This window comes from Castor canadensis, chromosome X (assembly GCF_047511655.1).
Source record: "Castor canadensis chromosome X, mCasCan1.hap1v2, whole genome shotgun sequence".
Lineage (NCBI taxonomy): Eukaryota > Metazoa > Chordata > Mammalia > Rodentia > Castoridae > Castor > Castor canadensis.
This window is the reverse complement of record NC_133405.1, coordinates 99,633,391-99,656,167: the sequence shown is the minus strand read 5'-3', so window position 1 is coordinate 99,656,167 and position 22,777 is coordinate 99,633,391. Positions and strand designations below refer to the sequence as shown.

General features: G+C 48.9%; 1 protein-coding gene across 2 annotated transcripts; it reads left to right on the top strand.

The window, feature by feature from the left end:
* The first annotated feature begins 231 nt into the window (after positions 1–231).
* Positions 232–20,017, top strand: Uba1 (ubiquitin like modifier activating enzyme 1). 2 transcript variants are annotated; one of them, XM_074064251.1, is made up of 26 exons: positions 232–252; positions 6,900–7,016; positions 7,144–7,202; positions 7,301–7,469; positions 7,574–7,708; positions 8,678–8,784; positions 9,023–9,113; positions 9,263–9,395; positions 9,918–10,015; positions 10,120–10,266; positions 10,397–10,573; positions 10,685–10,789; positions 10,879–10,959; positions 11,308–11,463; positions 13,051–13,216; positions 13,348–13,544; positions 14,917–14,981; positions 15,224–15,419; positions 16,427–16,501; positions 16,608–16,797; positions 17,375–17,463; positions 17,730–17,822; positions 17,947–18,138; positions 19,203–19,304; positions 19,403–19,503; positions 19,680–20,017. In XM_074064251.1, the coding sequence occupies exons 2-26, from the start codon at positions 6,900–6,902 to the stop codon at positions 19,813–19,815; spliced, it is 3,177 nt and encodes a 1,058-aa protein (XP_073920352.1). In that variant the 5' UTR covers positions 232–252; the 3' UTR covers positions 19,816–20,017. The 2 variants fall into 2 exon arrangements, with proteins under 2 accessions (XP_073920352.1, XP_020029544.1); XM_020173955.2 differs by lacking the exon at positions 232–252 and adding an exon at positions 6,507–6,681.
* The last annotated feature ends 2,760 nt before the right edge of the window (positions 20,018–22,777 follow it).

Below are 22,777 nucleotides of genomic sequence, written 5' to 3'. Positions count from 1 at the left end.
ATTGGGGACGAACCACAATCTGTAGGGGCATATGGGCCTGAAACGGGCGCCAGCGGTGCGGCAGCAGGGGCAAACGCCCCTTTAGCAAGGTGTCTGTGGTATGTCCCAGACCGGGTCTTCTAAGGCCCCGCGCTTCCGAGCTCCGCGCAAACTCTGGTTCTTCTTGCTAGGCAGAGGTGGTTTGCTCTTCCGTCGCCCCGTGGTTTCGGCTCATCTCCAGAAGGAAGGCGAAGCTTCCGCCCGGCACTGGGGGTGAGCTGGAGCACCTTACCCTTAAACCTCATTTGGGCAGCATTTGGAGGAAGGTGCTCCCCTAGTCCCAACTTTTGGGATCCCATAATGGACATACTTGGAGGCTCCGGCCCGGGGTGGTATTTAGGGGGTGTCTGCTTTTGAGGAGACTCTTAGGAGACTGCGTTTGGGGACTCTCTGGGGTTTAGGAGTCTGTATAGGGGGTAACTCTTGCAAGCAGATTTATACTTCTCGGAGGCAGGGCTTTAGGGAGCGATTGGGGGACACTCAGGGGCTGTGTATGTGTTTTCTGTCCGTGGGCAGGGTACCAAGGGGAGAGAAGTTTGAAGTTACTGAAGTCAAGGCGGGAGTTGAGGAGGGCTTGTTTCAGGAGGGCACCTGGTGACAGTGGGAACGTTCGGGACCGACGTGGCATTGTGGAGTTACAATGGGCATTGTGACCTCGGGTTCTACAATGAGGTCTCTGCCCCTGGACACTCGGCGGCTATGAGATTAGACACCTGGGGGCCCAGACTCCGAAAGGGGAGCCTCCCAACTTAGGCTGGGAAAAATGGGGAATGTCTGCTAGGCTCTTCCTGAGCGGACGTAATGCCACCGGACGGTAGTTAGTCGCGGCTTTATTCATTATTCATGAGTAGGTGGGGCTGTGGTGGGAAGCAGATTTTTGCCTCATTCGCACTCTGTCCACTGGAGGCATCGGTTCTGAATTACCCACGTGGGGGCGGATTAGCGTGCAGGAGGGGCACGTTGAAAGGGTGTTCCGAAATCTGAGCAAACTAGAGTTTATTGATATTCATGCAATAATCAGTGAAGGTGGGAAGCACCCCTAGTTTTCTGAGGTTTTAAATTCCAGCAGAAGGTAAGTTGTTATTCCAATTTTCTGGATGGGGAAACAGTGGCCCAAGTTGGGAGTTTCTCTATTAGCTGGGTATATCCTTGCCCATAATAATTTTATATTAATGGAAAATGTGTTTACATATTGTTTTTATAGTTATATATATAATATTTTAAAATTTAACAATGCCTTGTGACAGCACTGTTTTCAAGCTCATTCCATTATTCTCTGATTTTCATGATAACACCTTTCACCTCTATTACTATCAACATTTTTGCAGTTGTGGAAAGTAAGGCTACTGCCAAAGGCACATAGTCTGAATTTGGTTGACCACAGCAGCCCTGTTTCCTGAGCAGTTAGTCAGGGGTGGGGAGCAGGGACCTAAGCTCCTCTTGGGATTCCCCTGTGGCCCTGCAGGGTCATCCTTTATTACTTCTGAATGGGAAGGCATGACCACTTTGCCCTGATTATAGTATCATAATCCCTATTTGCTGGGCAGGGCTATTTTGAGTGTTTCTGACCGCCCACCTCATGAATAATTCATGAACTGAGTGGGACCTTTTTTGACCTCTGAGTTTCCCGGTTGAGCAGCAGCAGCAGCATTATCATTCATTATTCAGGAGCTGCAGGAGTGCTTTTCCCTGCAGTAGCCCGGTTTCCTGGCTTAGAAAGTATTGGATGCAGCAATAGGCGGGCTTGCTTCTTTTGTTCCAGCCCACTCCACTGGGCCTCATGCATTATTCATGACTTAAGATGTAGCCTTGGTCTCCTTGGCTCCGGGCTGCTGCATGATCATTCATTATTTATGAGAAGTGGGGTGTGGCTGCCATGTTTTAACCTCTGCTTTCTGGTTGCCTGGTGTTAATCAACCAACCACTCAACTTCATGCATAATTTACGGCCAGGAAGTGTGGCCTTGAGGGCCTTTCTTGGTTTCCATGACAGCCTGGCTGCAGCAATTCATTCTTTATTCATATTCCATGGGGCGTGGCTTCTTGTTTTACCTGTTTTTTTAGTTTCTGTCACAGTATCCACCAGGTGGAGCTGTTCCTTCTTCTAATCTAAGGAGTCACGAACTGGACTGGGAACCTCATACATGATTCATAAGTGGGCGTGGCCCGTCTGCATCCGGGCTCCTGGGGGTGGGGCCCGAGGTTTTGTTCCGGCGTTGGGCTCGGCAGCCGCCATCTTGTGTTGGCGGCTGAGGTGAAGGAGGTGGCAGGGACGGCCACGACCACAACGGCCGGGGGAGGAGAAGGCGACGGCGGTGATTCCAGGCCCAGGTGGCGGGGAGGAGGAGGAGTAGGAGGGTGGCGGCCGGGCTTGGCTTCGGCTCCTTGAGGAGTTGGCGGCGGCGCGACCCGGGGAACCGGCATTGGTAATATCCCTTCTTGGCACCTGGCCCAAGGCAGGGGGTACAGGAAGCATTTGAAGGGCCGGCCGGTGCCGTGTTGAGCTTAAGTCTGGGCGGGCTTCGGTGTCTTGAGCACCAAGGCGCATCGCGGGAGGGGGCAGGCTCTGAGGCGGGGCAGATATTTCCGTGTGGGACCACCCGACCCACTCGGGCTTCGAATTCTGGGGTCAGACCCCCAGATTTACTTTCGAAGACTCAGGTTCAGTGTCTTTGTTCAGGTACCTGACCCCGTCCCGAACCTTGTATTTTATCTCAAAACTCCCCGTAGTCTCCGGTAAAGACACTGCTGGTGAAAGCCGTTCACAGTTGGATACCCTTAAAGACCTGCCCCAGAATCTCCCCTGAGACGCTTCCTAGCCCTTCGGTATTTGCCCTTAAAGTATCCAGTAGGGACCAGACCTCAGGAGGTCCGAAAGCCTTCATTTAGCGAGCCTTCTCTAGCATTTTCCTTAACGACCCGCCCCCCCCCCCCCACGCTGTTCGCCCTTCGAGCTGCCGTGGGGATTAGACGCCGTGAAGAGCCATTTAGACCTGCCCTTCCCCTCGGGGACCTCTGTCTGTCTCCGAGGTCTGCCAACCCTTCCCTGGTCTTAGCATTCCCCGCTTTAGAGCTCCCTCTTAACATCTGCTTTCAGAGACTTCTTCGGTTCCTAGAATATGCCCTTAGAGACTTTTCCTACTTTTAGGGAATTCCACCTTTATGTTCCCAGTGTGCTCTTCTGAGACTACCTCTCACAGGTCTCAGCATCTTCCGTATCAGACATCCTTTTTTGTTTGTTTGTTTTTGTGGTACTGGGGTTTGAATTCAGAGCCTCACGCTTGCTATTTCTCTGGGCTGGCTTGGAACCGCGATCTTCCTGATCTCCATGTTCTGAATAGGCTTCTACCAGACATCCTTAATCCCCAGTTGTCTTTTCCCCAGAGCCTTTCAGGGGACCAGACACTGGGGAGGAATCCTCCATTAGAAATTCCCTGCTACCATCTACCCTTGCAGACCCCTTTGGCACTTCTAGCCACGTCCACCACTCACTTCCCCAACCCAATCCTAGACTCAACTTCTGCCTTCGGAAGCTGACCAGAGTTTTAGTTTCTCTTTTTACAGATTCCTTAATCTTACATCAGGCCTGAGAATCTGCCCAAAGATCCTTTCAAGGTCCCAGCATCTTTGGTTAGGAGGCCTTCAGCTTCTGCTGTCATCCTCATAGAACACCAGTATCATAATCAAATGTCCCTTCCTCTAAAAGGGACATGTGTAGAATGTCCATCAATAGAAAATCTTCTCAGCTTCTGCTTGTAGAGTTTCCATGGGGTTGAGCATAATTGGTCAGAGAAACCTAACTCTGCTCAGGGACCTAGCCAACGTTTGCTTATTAACCTTTTTTTTTTTTCTTTTTGTTGGTACTGGGGTTTAAACTCTGCCTCACACCTAGGCAGGCGCTCTTACCACCTGAGCCATTCTCCCAGCCCTTACTAACCTTTTTTTAAGGCTTGAACTGTTTCTGGGCTCATCTTCACTTCATCAGAGTAGCTATGTCAGAGATCTATACAGGGCTTTTGTGCTCCATTAGAAATTCCTCCCCAAGAGTCTGTCATGTACATCCCAGCCCTTCAGCTTCTTGGGATTCTAGCACCTCTCTCTCTCTGAATTCCTATTATTTTTGGTAGAGGGTTTCTCCGGTCTCGGTCCCTAGAGAGACTCCCCAGGACCCCAGCATCCTCCTGATGGACAGTACTCCTCCTCCCCAGGCCCCACATCTTCCTGCAACATTCTTGGATTCTAGAGTCCCCCACCTATTCTCTGTGCAACTTCCCCAGCAAGTGACCTCCCACCAACTTACACCCTCTGGGGACCTCTGCTATAATTTCTCAGTCCTTCTCCACAAGGTTCTTTTCTAGAGACCCAGATTTGAATCTTTCCTAACACTTTTGTCCAGTGTCCCTTCTCATACCCCACCCCCGGACATCTAACACCCATCCCCTTGCCCATCAGAGTTCCTTGGGCTCAGATAAATATTTTCTGATACCCCTCTCTCTCATTCCCAAGGAAGTTTGCCCCTCCCAGGAAGTTTGGCAGGCCACTGAATCCCTTCTCTGCCCTAGCTTCTCCACCCTGCTCACCTGGCCCTGTGCCTGCCCCCTCCCAAACTTACTTCAGATCTCCTTCCTCATCCCTTCTCTACTTTGGTGGTAGAACGTGTTCTGGCTTCACAGTCATCAGTTTGGAGACCCTAGGTAAGTTTTGAAATGCTCTTAAGCCCCAGTTCAGGTTTGCCAAGCAATTCACAGAGCATGTGTTCTAATAGGAGCCTGAGCACATGTTGAGGGAGAAAGGGTGTGGGTTTTTTATTTCCTCCTTTTTGGATGGAGGTGAGTAATCTTTTAACTGCTGTCCAGGAGTTTCCTCCCCAGATAGCTGCTTGCCTAGAGACAGAACTACTCCAAAACCTTGGCACACGAAATTCACCTTTTTTTTTTTTTTTGACCGGGGTTTGAAGTCAGCTTTATGCTTGCTAGGTAGGCACTGGACCATTTAAACACTCCACAAACCTGAAATCTACTTTTTTTTTGAGACATGGTTTTGCTCTATAACCCAGGCTGGCCTCAAACTCATAATCCTCCTGCCTCAGCCTCCCAAGAATGGGGGGATTACAGGCGTATGCCACCACACTCAACTTTGAAATCCACTTTTTTATTTTTGGTACTGGAGCTTAAACTCAGGACCTTCACCTTGAGCCACTCCACCAGCCCTTTTTTTGTGATGAGTTTTTTTGAGATAGGGTCTTGTGAATGTATTTGCCCAGGCTGTCTTCGAACTTCAATCCTCCTGATTTCTGCCCCCTGAGTAGCTAAATTACAGGAGTGAGCCACCGGCGCCCAGCCAGACCTTTACTTCTTTAACCTTCTCAAGCAACCCCTTGAGTGTAGTTCTTTTTTTCATAGGTTTTGGAAAAAATGGGGCTCAGAAGAAATGAGATCCCTGTGCTAGGTTAGAGAGCCAGTAAATGGAAAATAAGAATTCGTTTCTCTCCCAACTCATCAAGCCTCTTCCTCCTCAGGTTGGGTCTTAGCATTCACAGCAATTTGACTGCCAGCCTCCCGCCTCCCTTTGTCTCCCTTCCTTTATGTCTCATCTCTTAGTTCTCTGGACTGGACCCACAGCTGGGTTCTGACTTCTCTTCACCCAGGAAAATTTAGCAAACTGTTCCCCACCAGCTGTGTGACTCTGGGCATGTGAGTGGAGTTCTCTGAGCCTTTGTTTTCTCATTTGTGATGTGAGCATAGAGTTACATGGTTCATGGGCATTGTTAGAATTAGACAAAGTCCTTTACCTTTGATAGGCAGTAAGCTCTGGATAGATAGTAGAGAGCTTTTGTCATTGTGGTCAGTATTACAATGTGACAGTGCCAAGATGGACTCTTATGTACATTAGTGGTACTTGGTGTGATTGAGTGTCAGAAAAGGTTTAGTAGGAGTAACTGTGGGAAGAAAAGACTTGTGTGTAATCAAAGACTCAGTACTTCAAGGAACATTGGGCATGAGGGGAAGTGATTCTGGGTCCTGTTGTCTCCAGTTTGTTCTGAGACAAGGCTTATAAAGTGCTTAGTATGGCATTTGGCACAGGGAGGACTCCTAGTAGATACTCATTTCTAGTATCATTACTGTTAATTTGTTTAAGGGACTCCACATACAGATGAGACTTGGGAAATGTGTTTTCTCTCTTCCTGCAGCCGGCTTTAATGGCCTGGGTTCATTTTCCCCTTCCAAAGCTGGGGGGAGAGGCACTTTGTAAAACTCCTCCTGAGCTTCTTTAGGGACTCAGCAAGGTATGTCCTGCCATCACACCAGTCTTATTTCTCTCCTGCACACACCCTCCTACCCCTGAGACTGAGGGAGAGGAGAGTGAGGAGAATGGCTGCTACTTCCTCTGTGCCAGGTCTTTGGTCTGTGTTTTTTTCTCATCTCGACAACCCCCTTGGGAAGCCATATCATTACCCCTGTTTTACAGGTGAGAGGAAACAGTCCCATAGAGGTTAAATACCTGTCAAGAAGTGATAGGGCCACGATTTGAAATCCGATCTTTCCTGAGTCTATATCCATATGTGACCTCCTTACAAGTACAGTATCATTGCTCCTTTCACCCCATGGAGTTGGAGTCCCTTCTTATCCTGGATGAGGGAGAGGTAAATGACTTTGCAGTCAACCCCATAGGTTTGCAAGCTAGACCACCTGGGTTCAAATCTTGGCTCTAACAGTGGTGTGAGTCTGGGCAAGTCATTTCATATCTCTGCCAGTTTCCTCTGTAAAATGGGGTTTCTACTACTTTAGTCTTTCTTCCCCTACAGTCAGCCTTAACAAACAAAGCCCCAGACTAACCTTCTACCCTTCTTTTTCCCTACAGATGTCCAGCTCGCCGCTGTTCAAGAAACGTCGCGTGTCCGGGCCTGATCCAAAGCCGGGTTCTAATTGTTCCCCTGCCCAGTCCGTGTTATCTGAAGTGCCCTCGGTGCCAACCAACGTGAGTGTCTTCTCCTTGGAGATTGGCCACTGACGTGGTGGATGGGAAAGTCTTTTTATCACTGTTCACCTGTCCGCACCCCACTCTTGCACATCTCGCTTTAACTGTTACTGTCCTCCATCTCCAGGGAATGGCAAAGAACGGCAGCGAAGCAGACATAGATGAGGGTCTTTACTCCCGGCAGCTGTAAGTGAGGCTGAAACCTGTCTGAGGTTGGAGGGAACACTGAAGAGATAGGACTAGGTGGGACAGACCCTGACCTGGAGTTCCCCCTAACTTGGCAGGTATGTGTTGGGCCATGAGGCAATGAAGCGGCTCCAGACATCCAGCGTCCTGGTCTCGGGCCTGCGGGGTTTGGGTGTGGAGATTGCTAAGAACATCATCCTTGGTGGGGTAAAGGCTGTCACCCTACATGACCAGGGCACTGCCCAGTGGGCCGACCTCTCCTCCCAGGTACCTCTTCCCAGCTCACTTCCTCCTGCTGAGGCACCAGCCCCTCTGCATGCTGCAGCCACCTCACTACTACTTCTGCCCTCCCCGCCCCCCCCCCTTTGCAGTTCTACCTACGGGAGGAAGACATTGGTAAAAACCGGGCTGAGGTGTCCCAGCCCCGCCTTGCTGAACTCAACAGCTACGTGCCTGTCACTGCTTACACTGGGCCCCTTGTTGAGGACTTCCTTAATGGCTTCCAGGTACTTCACACCATCTAGCCTCCTGCCTGAGGCTGGAGGATGGGTTCCAAGAGAGCTCATCTCTGCTCTTTTCAACATTGTTCAGTATTTAAAGGGTAGACTCAGATGCTAGGTTGTTTGCTGGGGAGCTTAGATGATATAGGCAGGATGAAAGCCTTGGCCTACCTTTTTGGGGGAAAGATGGTGGGCATGTCCACCGTGTAACACGGCAGGTACAAATAGACTGTGTCTAAACTGCACTGCTGTGAACCTCTAGTTCTACTAGTATGACTTCAGGCAGTTCATTCAGACCCTGTGTCTTGGTTTTCCTGTTTGTTGACCAGGAATGGTAGCAGTACTGCTTTCATAGGGTTTCTGTGAGGATTAAGCTTGTAGAACAGCAGCTGGCATATGGGAAGGGCTACCTGGGTGTTTGCTAATTTAGCCTGCATTGGAAAGAGGGTCTGTGGAAGCTGAGATTCTGCCATGAGGGGTACCTTAAGGGCCAAGGCACCACTGCTGCATCCTGACATAGCAGTAGGAATTCACCCTGGTGGGCAGGGATGAGCATTCAGGTGAAGAACAGAGTCCCAAAAACCATGGCTGAATAGGAGATGTCTTGAGAGCCAGGAGCAAGTGGGTGTGGTAGTGATGAGCTCAGACTTTGGCTAGGAACAGTTTTATCCTGCCTGTGTCTCCCAGGGCACAGCAGGGCTGTAGGCAGGCAACAGTGGGTGTTTGTCAAACAAGTGAGTCAGTCTGTGTGCCCAGCTACCTCTCCACCTTTTCTAACACAGTCTAGGGATTCACTTCTCTCTTCACTGACTTTCACCCTTATTGAGTCTGACCCACAGAAAGTCTTTATGAAAAAGGGCTGAACCAGAAAGGCGTGGACATCTCTGCCTTGAGGACTCCCTGAGCCTCCCTACTGGCCTTCCGCCATTGTTCTCTACCCTTCCCCTCTTGGCCTGAGCCTCCACTTCTCCACAGGTGGTGGTCCTCACCAACACTCCCCTGGAGGAGCAACTGCGAGTAGGTGAGTTCTGTCACAGCCATGGCATCAAGCTGGTGGTGGCAGACACTCGAGGCCTGTTTGGGTGAGTGCTACTCCTTGTCCCTTTTTGTCCCATTCCTTCCATGTCGAGTCCCTCATCCCTCTTCAGTCACTGTACCCTCTGTGTTTACCTCCTCCTGTGTGGCACTGGTGCCAACTGATCCCTGCCAGTGGTGGGCTGAGTTTGCTCAGCAGATATTTAATACTGCACCTTGAAGGGATGTAGGGGCCTACCTGCCTGTGTAGTCCTCAGGCATCAGCCCTGTTGCCTCCCTTTACAGGCAGCTCTTCTGTGACTTCGGAGAGGAAATGGTCCTCGCAGATTCCAACGGGGAGCAGCCACTCAGTGCTATGGTTTCTATGGTCACCAAGGTGAGTAGACCAGCCTCAGGGGTCTTGGCAGGCAGAAGGACAGTGACAAGTCCTCCTGTCTGCTTCTGGTACCCTGAGCCTTGCCTCTAAGGCACACTTTTTGTTTGTTTATTTTGCGGTACTGGAGTTTGATGCTCTTTTTTAACCAGGACAACCCTGGAGTGGTTACTTGCCTGGATGAGGCCCGACATGGATTTGAGAGTGGCGACTTTGTCTCCTTTTCAGAAGTACAGGGCATGATTCAACTCAATGGAAGTCAGCCCATAGAGATCAAAGTCCTGGGTGAGCTAGGGCCATGGGGACATCAGAGGGGACTTGGCTAGGTTGTTGAAGGGAGGAGACATGCCTCTGGGTTCAGAGTGAGGGGAAATAAGTCCTGAGTGTCTGAGAGGAGCCAGAGGCAGAGTCCCTTGGGATCCCAACAGAACTGTGTTGGTAGGCATGGGGGAGAAGAGCTGTCTTGTATTTGAGTTGTTTCTGGGAACGTAGGCCTTTGCTATCTGATGTGTCTGTGTTGGCGGCGGGGGGTGGGGGTCTGGTGTATGAACAGGGCAGATCAGAGGATGTACTTAATGTCTGAACTGATTTGGACAAGAGAAGAGGCTTTCTAGTGTAGATTTGGAGTCAGGGACACAGGGTCTCATGGGGTTTGAGTTAAAGATGGTTTCTGATGTCTAAGTGGAGCCTGGGCTGGAGAGATGGCTCTTGGTGTGTGAGCTGAGTTGGATGGATTTTTCCTTATTCTACGGACATTATGGACTTCAGGGAGGGTGGGTAGACTGACATTCTCCCCATCCACCCTAGGTCCTTACACCTTTAGCATCTGTGACACCTCCAACTTCTCTGACTACATCCGTGGCGGCATCGTCAGTCAGGTCAAAGTACCTAAGAAGATTAGCTTTGTGAGTGTGAGGGGGGTGGATAGCAGACCCATGGGGGTTAGTTCTAGAGAATTTCCAAGTTCTCCATTTCTTTCTTCTGGTTCTGATGCCCTGCCCTGCTACAGAAATCCTTGCCGGCTTCACTGGCAGAGCCTGACTTTGTGATGACGGACTTCGCCAAGTTTTCTCGCCCTGCCCAACTGCACGTTGGCTTCCAGGCTCTGCACCAATTCTGTGCTCAGCATAACCGGCCACCTCGACCTCGCAATGAGGTGGGTGGGTGGGTCAGCCAGCCAGGACAGATGTCCTTGGCACTAGAGCACTGCCATGCCTCTACCTTTCCAGTCTCCCTCCCCTACCATGGCTTGCCAGGTCCTCATTTGGTTTCTTTTGGCCCACCAGGAGGATGCAACAGAACTTCTGTCCCTAGCACAGGCTGTGAATGCTCAAGCCCTACCCACAGTGCAGCAGGACAACTTGGACGAAGACCTTATTCGGAAACTGGCCTATGTGGCTGCTGGGGATCTGGCACCCATAAATGCTTTCATTGGGGGCTTGGCTGCCCAGGAGGTCATGAAGGTCAGCATGGGGCGGGGGTGGGCCAAGTGCCTCCTTGACTCCCATCACTTTCTATCCATTCTGCATCAGGCTCTGATGCAGAGCACCTTCTCTCTCTCTTGCCCTCACCAGGCCTGCTCTGGGAAATTTATGCCCATCATGCAGTGGCTGTACTTTGATGCTCTTGAGTGTCTCCCTGAGGACAAAGAGGCCCTCACAGAGGACAAGTGCCTCCCGGTATGTGAGTGGAGCCTGTGGAGAAGGCATTATTGGGGACAATTCTGAGGAAACCCTCTCTCTGACCTTCCTCCCTTCATGTTCCTCAGCGTCAGAACCGTTATGATGGACAGGTGGCTGTATTTGGCTCAGACCTGCAAGAGAAGCTGGGCAAGCAGAAGTATTTCCTGGTGAGTAATCACAGGTACACTATGTGTACCTCCCCTGGCCTCTGGCCACCTCTTCTGGGGCTTCTTTCTGCATCCTGAGGGAGAGTTGCCTTATTCCTATGCCCATATCACATCCCTTTTGCTGTTTTTGTTACCTCGAAGAAAAGCCTGGCATAGCCCCATAAGTTTCCCCCTTTGGTGCCACTTCCTGCCAGATGTTTGTAGTTATTTCTTAAAGGCCTGGGACCTGAAGATGTGTGGTGTTAGACCTTCTTGCCCTCTCCTCTTAGCTTCAGAAGGAGTGATGCGTGGCTTTGCACCAACTGTATCACACTGACTGTCAGGGTCTCTTCTTTTGCTGTTCCTTAGGTGGGTGCAGGTGCCATTGGCTGTGAGCTGCTCAAGAACTTTGCTATGATTGGCCTGAGTTGTGAGGAGGGTGGAGAAATCATTGTCACAGACATGGACACCATTGAGAAATCAAATCTGAATCGACAGTTTCTGTTCCGGCCCTGGGATGTCACAGTGAGTTCAGTGGATGTAGGAGGTGGGGTTTTTGTCATTTCACTTTCCTCCTGTCTTGTTTCCCATTCTTACAGAGATCTTTCCACCTTTCTTTTAGCCCTTCATTCTCTTATTTCTTACAAGAAACATTAAGTACCCCTCCACTGAATATGTAATTTTTCATTTCCTTTCTCTTTTTCCTTGACCTCTTATCAGTATTGCTTGGGGACAGTGTGTTGGGGGTCCCCAAACCACCCCCAAGCTCAGTGGTTCACTAGGAAGACTCCCTGGACTGAGCATATTGTCATTTGTGGCTATGCCTTATTACAGAGAAAGACCACAAAGCATAATCAAGCAAAGAGAAAAGGCTCATGGGGCAAGTTTCTAAGAGTATTCTCCCAGTGGAGTTGCATGGATGCTTAACTCCTCCAACAAAAATTATAACAATACATGTGAAACATTGCCAAGGAGGGAAACTTGTTAGATAATTTGCATCCAGGGCTTTTACGGGTGGCTGGTCATGCGTCAAAATTCTGGACTCCCCAAAGGAAAGAAGGTGTTCAATATAAACCACACTGTTTCCATGAAGGGTTTAGGAACAGTGAACAGTAAGCCACTGTTACCAGGTAGGGAATGATGGGAACCTCCCTGAAGCCCAAGTTCCCAGACTCCAGCCAAGGGCCAACTTTGGAAGCAGGCCTTCTAAGGATTTGGTTTAATCAGCTAGGTTCATTCTTCTCTGTACAGATGGAAACTGAGTTATATAGGGTTCTGTCTGTGAAGCCTTCTGTAGGGACTAGTGTCATTTTTGCCTGCCTAATAATTGCTCATGATCATTTATTCACCAAATAGTTACTGAAGTAGGTACTGTTCTAGACACTTAAGATAAATTAAGATAAAAGCAAAGATTGATATAACAGTGAAGTGTATAGTTAATGTTGGTGATGAACAGGTCTGCAAAGGAAGGAAGCAAAAACGAGAACTGGAAATTGAGTGTGCCAGGGAAGTTAGTCTGCAGCTTTGATTACTCTGATTAAGGAAGGCCTCGTTTCCTAAGCAAAGCTTTGGTGGGCATAAGGCTCTTAAGAGTGCACCCTTCTGGAGAGGAGTGCTCAAGGCCCAGATGAAAAGCTTATGTGGAGATCCTGAGATGGGAGAGGTCTTGGGAGTTAATAAGTTTACCCTAAGTGGAAATGTGAACCAGGGAGGGTATTGAGCAGAGGAGTGATGTGACCTGACTTGGGCTTTGAAAGACTCTTGCTTGTTTGTGTGCTAGCATCCTTGGTGCTGCTACCTAAAAGAGCAGTAGATGTTGGGTGGGGCAAAAACAACAGATGTCCAGCCTATTGTCTCCAGTGTGCCTGTCCTCTGCTTCTCTGTCCATTTAGCTCCTGCCACATCTGTCATGGCCCTGGCCATGTGGCTTGTCACAGACTATGTGTGTCTCCTAAACCAGGGTGTCTTCTGAACTCAGGGCCTGGTTCTTTTCCAATATTAAACAAATTCTCAGGTGGTCTGCTCTCTAAGAGAGTTCATTGAGTGAATGCAAATAACTGAGTTCTGCTTCTCCCATTCCTACTTGAAACTGTATCTCTTCACCCTCCCTAGAAGTTAAAGTCTGATACAGCCACTGCAGCTGTGCGCCAGATGAATCCACACATCCATGTGACAAGCCACCAGAACCGTGTGGGTCCTGACACAGAGCGCATCTATGACGACGATTTTTTCCAAAACCTGGATGGTGTAGCCAATGCCCTGGACAATGTGGATGCCCGTAAGTTTGGAGGCGGGTAAGAAGGTTGAGAACAAAGTTGTATGTTTGAGTGTGAGGGCTGCTGGTCTTCCCGTCCTCTCCTCATGTTCCTGTTCTGGCTCTGACATCATTGTCTCCCACCTCCCTTATAGGCATGTACATGGATCGCCGCTGCGTTTACTACCGGAAGCCACTGCTGGAGTCAGGCACACTGGGCACCAAGGGCAATGTGCAGGTGGTAATTCCCTTTCTGACAGAGTCATACAGCTCCAGCCAGGATCCACCAGAGAAGTCTATTCCCATCTGTACCCTGAAAAACTTCCCCAATGCAATTGAACACACTCTGCAGGTGAGTGGCTGTTGGGGGAGGAAAGAGGGAAAACTGGCCACCTTTCAGCCACTAGGTCCTTGGCGTTTGGGTGTGTCTTTATTTGTGCACTTAACATTGTCTTACTAGAGTACATACTACCATTAATTTTACTTCTTTGTGCCTCACATTCTTCCTCTATGAAATGATGGTGGCAGTAGCATCTCTCTCACTGGGCTATGTTAAAGCCCTTAGCGTTTACTTAACCCTTAGTAATTAGCACTGTTTTAAGAAACCTTTAAATATATACCCAGGGGCTTGGGTACACATGAGACCCTGGGTTCCATCTCCAGCAGTGTGAAAAAAAATGCACATGCACACAAACATTTGTTTATTACTTTCTAGCCACTCCATGAGATAGGCTTTGCTGTTACACAGGTAAGGAGAAGTAAAGGTGATGTCATATGTTCCTGAAGTCACAAAGCTAGGTAATGTAGCAGAGCTGGAATAGGAACCTGAAAACTTCAGTATTCTTCAAATCATCTACCTTGCTAATGCTTGTATTTGCTACCCTGAAAATTCTCAAAGGGCAGAGCTTCAGTCTTCTTTTTTTTTTTTTTTTAACGGAGTCCCTAGAGCCTGGATAGGGGTCATTGTTGGGTTTAGTCTGAGATTTTTTAACTGTATTGGGATTTGAACTCAAGGCCTTGTTCTTCTTAGGCACGTGAACCACACCCCCAGCCTTTTTTTGCTTTAGTTATGTATCAGGCCCAGTGCCTGGCCTCAGATCACAATCATCCTGCCTGTTTCCTGTGTAGCTGGAATCACAGGCATGTGCCAGATGGGGTCTCAAACCATGCTTCTCTTGATCTCTGCCTCCAGAGTAGCCGGGATTATAGGCATGAGACACTGATCCTGGCCCTCTTTTTTTTTTTCCCCACTTGTAAAATGTACATTTTTAAAATGTCAATCTTAAAATTCTTTCTTCAGAGAAGCTTTTTTCTTTTTTTCTTTTTATCAAGGCGCATAGCATATGTACAGTAAGGTACACAGATCTTAATAAGTTTTTTCACATATATGTTGGTGTAACCACTCCCAGGTCAAGTTCATTGATTTTGGTTTTTTTAGTTCTGTTTTGAAAGGGTCTCAGTATGTAGCCCATGCTGGCTTAGAACTTGAGATCCTCCTGCGTTTGCCTCTCAAGTACTGGGATTACAGACATGTACCACTCTGCCCAGCTCAGTTTGTTGGTTTCTAAATTGAGAGGTCCAGGGTAGAGAATTAAGGAAGATTGGGGGGACTTCTTTCCAGAGCAGCTGTGACTTTCTACTTGATTTATTCATTACTTTCTTATGGCTGTGGAAACCTATTTTGTCAATCATTGCCCCATGTAACCCTTTTGCTCTGTCTGCAGTGGGCTCGGGATGAATTTGAAGGCCTCTTCAAGCAGCCAGCAGAAAATGTCAACCAGTACCTCACGTGAGTAACTCATATGCCTTACTCTCACCACTGTTGCCATCTCACTTCCACCAGCCAAGACATTCTGTCTGGTCTCCACTACTATCATTTTCAGCACTAGACACAGGTTTCAAGGGACTTACTGAATGCTTGGGCTTCATACTGTTGGGTGTCAGTACTGTCTTTTCCATGAAGAAGGTGGGATTGCCTTACAGCCTACTTTGGGGCCACTGTGTAATCCTGTCCTCTCTGCTCCTGTATAGAGACCCCAAGTTTGTGGAACGAACATTGCGACTGGCGGGTACCCAGCCACTGGAGGTGCTGGAGGCTGTGCAGCGCAGCCTGGTGCTACAGAGACCACAGACCTGGGCTGACTGTGTGACTTGGGCTTGCCACCATTGGCATACCCAGTACGCTAACAACATCCGGCAGCTGCTGCACAACTTCCCTCCCGACCAGGTAATGCCCATTTGTGTATGCACTTGGCCCCATGCATTTCCCTGCAATTGAGGCCTGCCGTGGACTCTTCAGGTGGCTTTTCCCAGGTACTAGTTCAGGTGTGGCAGGGGACCTCAAAAGAATGATTAAACCTAGTCTGTTTGTTTCTATCCCATTCTTTGGAGCAAGAAACTTGGGTTTCTATTTCCATTGCCTGTGGTGCCGCCTGAGTCATATCCAACTTCTTATTGGGACTGTAGAATCCATAAGGGAGAGAGATTCCAGAGTTTAGAGGAGTCAGTGTGAGCTCAAATCTCAGTTCTTTTTGAATTTTGACAAGTCACTTCACCTGTTTCCTTAACTTTGAAGTGGAAATAATAATTTACCTGATTGGGCGTTTTGTGAGGATTCATTGGTATTTATTAAGTTACTTGCAGAATGGCTCAAGTGGTAGAGCACTTGCCTAGCAAGAATGATATTCTGAGTTCAAACCCCAGTACCACCAAAAAAAAAAGTACAGTGCCTGGTAGTTCACTCAAATTTGTTAAATGGCTTCATGTCTTCTTACACAAGGTGAGTGTCCAGAAATTAGTGTGGTTTTTTGGGTTTTTTTGGTTTTTTTGCAGTACTGGGCTTCAACTCAGGGCCTACACCTTGAGCCACTCTGCCAGCCTTTTTTTTGCATAGGGTTCTTTTCAAGATAGGGTCTCACGGAACTGTTTGCCTGGGCTGGCTTCGAACAATGATCCTCTTGACCTCAGCCTCCTGAGTAGCTAGGATTACAGGCATGAGCCACCAACACCCGGTGGAATCAGTGATTTTCTTAACCAAGTTCCTGCTTTACCCTGGCTTTAGAAATTCCATCTACAGGACCTTGCAGTGTGAATCTTTTGTGTTGACTCTAGCCTCCTTTTAGTGCTCAGCCAACAATAGTCAGTTGGGTATATCTGGAGCCTTGGCAGCGAGTCAGGATTGTCAGGTTTCCAGTCCAAGGTCCTGTTCTTCAAAATTCTTTCTCTATTCTTTAGCTCACAAGCTCGGGAGCCCCATTCTGGTCTGGGCCCAAACGCTGTCCACACCCGCTTAGTTTTGATGTCAGCAATGTAAGTCTCCTCCTTGGGGGGTCTGATAGAGAGTGAGCGGATGGGAAGGAGGTACTGGCTCCCCATCTGAGAGCTGATGTGTTCACCCTACCCTGCCTTCCTTCAGCCCCTGCATCTGGACTATGTGATGGCTGCTGCCAACCTTTTTGCCCAGACCTATGGGCTGGCTGGCTCTCAGGACCGAGCTGCTGTGGCTACACTCCTGAAATCTGTGCAGGTCCCCAAGTTCACTCCCAAGTCTGGAGTCAAGATCCATGTTTCTGACCAGGAGCTGCAGAGCGCCAATGCCTCTGTTGGTGAGAGTGTTTGGCCAGTTGGCCAGGAATTACCACCGCCCCCCCCCAACCTGTCCCCAACCTACTCTAGCCTCTCTACCAGTCTTTTTCCACTGGCTCTGTGACTTCAGGTCTGAGGCTGACCCATACTTTCCTTTACACTTTCCTTTTCTCTATGGCACGAAGAGGGTCTATTGGGGCAAATCCTTTCTCTCCTCCCCTTCCCCACTTTCTGGCCTTCAGGAGAACAAGCTGTTTGTTCCTCTTGTTTTGTATGTATTTGCCTTGGTTTTATTCTTCTCTGTTTCTCCTCAATCTGTTCATCCTGGGGTACGATGTCCACCAGTGGTCTCTCCCCCTTGGATACCTTCCCACTTGTTTCCTTCTACATCTCTCAGTCTTAGCATTTGCACAACCCCCACCCTGTTGCACCTTGTTTTTCCATTCTTCTCCACCTCCTTGCCCCTCCACTCTCCCAGGATGTCTCCTTCCAAATTCTGTATCTACTTGAATTTCTTTTTCCACATTCTGGGCTGTCATTTCCACCTCAGGCTGTCCCTGGATGTAAAGAGCTGTCTGTGTCCTTCTCTTTGTACAGATGACAGCCGTCTAGAAGAGCTCAAGGCCACACTGCCTAGCCCAGACAAACTACCTGGATTCAAGATGTACCCTATTGACTTTGAGAAGGTGCTGAGAGAGGGGACCCTGGGTAGGGCAGAAGGATGAGCTAAGACAGATGGGCTGTAAAGAATGGGTTTCTGGGGATCTGGAGGCAGTCCCAGGCCTTTGTGGAGGTCATCTTGTAGGCTTTTCCATGAGGGTCTAAATGAACAGATGTTCTCAGCTGTCCCTCTGTGTCTTGGGGAGACCAGCAGGTAATTTGCAGTGGAGGGTACTTGGTCTTTAGACCAGGAAACCACCTCATCTGATCCACTTTTCCTATTCTTTAATAGGATGATGACAGCAACTTCCATATGGATTTCATTGTTGCTGCATCCAACCTCCGGGCAGAAAACTATGACATTCCCCCTGCAGACCGGCACAAGGTGAGGGGAATCTAAGCCTGATGTGGTGATCTGAACACTTCCCAGACTTGAATTCCTCACATCTGTCCTCTTCTGAGCCTCTTTGACACTTAATTGCCACCTTCCTTGGTCCTTCCTATTACAGAGCAAGCTGATTGCAGGGAAGATTATCCCAGCCATTGCCACAACCACAGCAGCTGTGGTTGGCCTGGTGTGTCTGGAGCTGTACAAGGTAGTACAGGGACACCGACAGCTTGACTCCTACAAGAATGGTTTCCTCAACTTGGCCCTGCCCTTCTTTGGCTTTTCTGAGCCCCTTGCTGCACCCCGTCACCAGGTAGGGGCCCACATTAGGTGGGTTTATGGGTGAGTTGTGTTTTGGTACAGGTGAGTCTAGTTTGCATCATATCCTGTCACTGGATGAGGGTGCCCTATTTCTTTTGCACTCCTCGTCAACTTATTTTTAATCACATTAAATACCTGCTATGTGCTGAGCACTGCTCTGCCTATGAAACCAAACCGTCAAGAAAGATGGGATAATTGGTTTGTGCCATAATAGCCAACATTTATTGGATGCTTACTGTGCTAAGTTGCTTTACTTAATTCATTAATTCAATCATTCATTTGTCACCTACTATATACAGGTAGTCTTCCAGGTGTGCTAAGGTTATAGTCATCAAACAGGTTATAAATAACATTTTGGGAACCCACCCCCGCAAAAAAAAAGGTTAAGGAGGACTTGAGAATACCAGGGGCAGGGTGGGATTTTATTTTATTTTAGTGCTGGGAATGGAACCCAAGCCCTCCCTCATGCTTCTGAGCATATGCTTTACCACTGAGCCATGACCCAAGCCCAGGTTTTGGAGTTTTAAATGTGGAGTGGTTAGGAAAGGCCTTTCTGGAAAGCTGACCTGTGAGCTCACAGGATGTGAGGTGATAAGCTATACAGGCTTTGGTGGAGGCAGGGGTACTGGTCCTTGCAAGAGTACTGAGGTAAAGTGTGCCTGGCATGTTGAAGAAATACAAGGTTAGTAGAGCAAAATATGGATGAGAGGATGAGAGGGTAGGAAAGATGAGAATAAAATAGGGTTCCAATGGCCTCAGGCCTTGTCATGCACTTAGGGTGACATGGGGACCACAAGAGGGCTTTTTTGGGGTTTTTTTTTTTTTTAGTTTGAGACAGGGTGTCACTGTGTAGCTTAGGCTGGTCTAGAGATCTTCCTACCTCAGTCTCTTGAGTGCTGGGATTACAGGTGTTCATCACCATGCCCAGTCATGGGAGAGTTTTGAACAAAACATGTTGGTGATCTGATCTCTACATGAGTGTGATGGGGTAGAGACAGACAGGTGTTGAGTCCTGTAGGGTAGTCCCCATCCTACTCTCCCCTCCTTATGCCGCAGTACTATGACCAAGAGTGGACATTGTGGGATCGCTTTGAGGTGAAGGGACTGCAGCCTAACGGTGAGGAGATGACCCTCAAACAGTTCCTTGATTACTTTAAGGTAAGGTCCTTCCTCACTCTTACCTACCTGGGACATGGGATGTGCCAGTGACTTGTTGGCCTATCTCACCCCCATAACACTGCTGTTCTTCCCTCCAGACAGAGCACAAACTAGAGATCACCATGCTGTCCCAAGGTGTGTCCATGTTGTATTCCTTCTTCATGCCAGCCGCCAAGCTCAAGGAACGGTTGGATCAGCCGTAAGTTGGAAGCTGCCAGGCAGGCGGGAAGAGGTCCCGTGTCCCCTGTGTTAGTTGTAGAGCCTCAGCTTATAGCCATCCCTTACCTGTTTGTTACTCTTCACCTGCTCTGCCCCCACCTACCTCCCTTTATCTTTTTGATTCTGGCTTTTCCCTTACCTCACTCACATCCCTAGGATGACAGAAATCGTAAGCCGTGTGTCGAAGCGAAAGCTGGGCCGCCATGTGCGGGCGCTGGTGCTTGAGCTGTGCTGCAACGACGAAAGCGGCGAGGATGTCGAAGTCCCCTATGTACGATACACCATCCGCTGATCCCCCTTTATGCTCCTAGACTGGCCTCAGTCCCCCTCGTCCCCACCCCAAGACCCCTTACAGCTCTGGGTTCCCATTTGGCCTTTGGCAGTGGTTCAGCTTGCCAAGCCTGGTTGGTGTTCCTCATCACCCTTATCTGAACCCTTCTTGCAGCTGCTTTCTACCTTGTTTGGAATCCTAATAAAAAGTTATTAACCCAGAAGTGGCCTGCCCTGCCTTCTATTTTCAGGGAAGGAAGGGGCTTCTGGAGCTGTCTGGTTCAGAGGGCTACCTCAGCTCCAGTTTTATAGGCTGAAAAAATACGGAGTTACCTCTTCCTGTCCTCTCTGCTTACACAGATATGGAGGTACTGGTGAGGCCATACAGAACAGATACCTGGGTCCATGTGACTTGAACTGTTTGAATTGGGTTTAAATTGACCTCCATGTCCTAGCTGCCCCCCTCTGTGAAGAGCAAAGTTAATGAGCAGATAATCCTTTCCCACCTGACTCAAAGCACTCAGACCCTAGAACTGGCCTTTACAATCATGGTTCACCCATGGCACTGGGAATGCCTTCTCTGCCCTTAGTTCAACTCCTTGCTGCAGGGGCTGAAGGCTCTGCCAGCCTGAGGAATGCCAGTCCCTTCAGGCACACTGCAGTTTTTCTGGGAGTACTTGGCTGAGGACTATGGAGAAGAAAAGCCCCTTTCCTGCTTTGCCAGGCCCAGGTCTCAGGCCTTCTGCCTTCAAGAGGAGAGATGGCTATGGGAGCCAAGGGGTAATAATTTGGTTAGTGCTGACAACAGGAGGCTCACCATCAGCCCCACCATGATCACAGAACTGCCATGCTCCATCCTTTAACTGCCTTGGCTGAGCCCTCCAGACTGTTGAAAGCATCATTCTGGTTGGCCACTTTCATGTTGGTTCCTTCTTCCACTAGTACTGGCTCCTGGTGCCCAAAGATACATTCATGCCTCTGTCCCTCACCTAGCCAGAAACCAGTTTCTCTTTCCTTAGAAACAAGACCCCTCAGGGCAGGTGGAGTAGCTCAAGTGGTAGAACACCTGCCTAGCAAGCTTGAGACCCTAAGTTCAAACCCCATTGCTGCCAAAAAAGAGACCCTTCCCTCTCCACTCAAACCCAAGTAAATAGCAGGGCCCAGGTGGCTCATGCATGTAATCCTAGCTACTCAGGAGGCACAGACCAGGAGAATTGCATTTGGAGGCCATCCTGGGCAAATAGTTCAGGAGACCCTATCTTGGAAAAAACCCATCACAAAAAAGGGCTGGTTTAGTGGCTGAAGGTGTAGGCCCTGAGTTCAAACTCCAGTACCTGAAGAAAAACTTTAAAAAAAAAAAAACCTGAGTGAATAACAACCAGTCCCTAAACCTGGCCTGATTCCCCCGCAGCTTGTCCCCACATCTGCAGCTTCCTGAACCAGCTTGTCCCAGGCAGTACATGCCCTTGCCCACCTCCACCCTCTTGTGACCATTTTTTTTCTTGGCACGCTCTACTTGGGTGACCTTATCCTTCCATGGTTCATTTTAAGTTCCCACCAGGACACTTGGTCAAAACAGAGATGCTTTCCAGGTCTAGAGGAGAGGTTTCCCCACGGTAGGTACTTTGACACTGCTAATGCTGCCCCCAGACATCTGCCCACTGTCTTCCCTCCATCACAGCAGCTGAGGCTTGCACACATGCTTTATTCCTTTGCTCCTTTTCTCAACTACACATGCTTTATTCTTTTGCTCCTTTTCTCAACTACCCAGCTCCTCCATGGGTACCCTGTATACTCCTGATTCTCCAGACCAGTCTTCACCACAGCTGCAGGGTTCCAACACCCTTCTCCATCAAAACCAGCTTCTGAGCAACCAATAATCCTGGTCCCTCCCCAACATACCATTTACTGACAAATTTGTCCATGTCATAATACCAGGCAGATCGGAGACCAGGGCCCAGCCAGCCTGGTCACTCTACTGAGCTCCCTGCACACCGTAGACACAAAGGGTGGGGTTAGGACAAGGGTTTAGTGCTGAATATAGCCAGGCGTTGTTGGCATTTGGGACACAGCAGCAGATAAAACAGATCCCTGTCCTCCTAGGGCTTATGTTCTGCTAGGATGAGACCCAGTATAGACAACAAGCACAACTGTTAGAAGTTGATCGAGACTGGGGGTATAGCTCAGCGATGGGGCACACATGAGGCCCTGGGAATCAATCCTAACTGAAAAAACTTTCAAAAGGTGTAGAGCCAGGTCTGGGGATAAGGAATTATAGGAGTGCAGGCAGGAATTTTAAGATAGGGAAAACATTGTGGAGAAAGTGACTGACTTTCGTACTTGGAAGAAGTGAAGGAATGGGGCAAGAGCATTCCAGGTAAAGGGATTAACAACTGTGAAGCCCCAGAGGCTAAATTGTACACATTTTATCCAGGAACAGAGTAGCTGGAGTGAATGCGAAGGCTAAGAGATGCTGGTTAGGTGATGGACCTGATGTCTATCCTGCGATGAGAGGATTTTTGTCTATTCCCATCATGGCTGAGGAAGTCCTTGCTAATATGGACTTTACTGAAAATCCTAACGTGTTGACAAGGGCTGGTGGAGTGGCTCAAGTGATAGAGCGCCTGTTTAGAAAGCGTGAGGCCCTGAGTTCAAACACCAGTACCACTACCACCAAAAAAAAAAAAAAGTGATGTGACTAAGGTTGCCCGAAAGGGAAGCCCCAAAGAGGCATAAGGCAGTCCCAGAAGGTCTCACCATTTGGGCCGGATTTTGAGAAAGAGTAATTTTCCAGGGATTAGATATGCCTGGCAGTGGATGGCATACAACCGAGCCCAGTAAAGTAAAACAGAGAAAAAAAGGAGTGAGGGGAGCCTCTTGTAGAACCTTAGCGGGCGAGAGTTGGCAAGAGAACCCCATCCCCATTTAAAAAGCATACGCAAATGCTCGCGTGAAGCAGGAAGAGACCCCGCCTCCCTCATAGT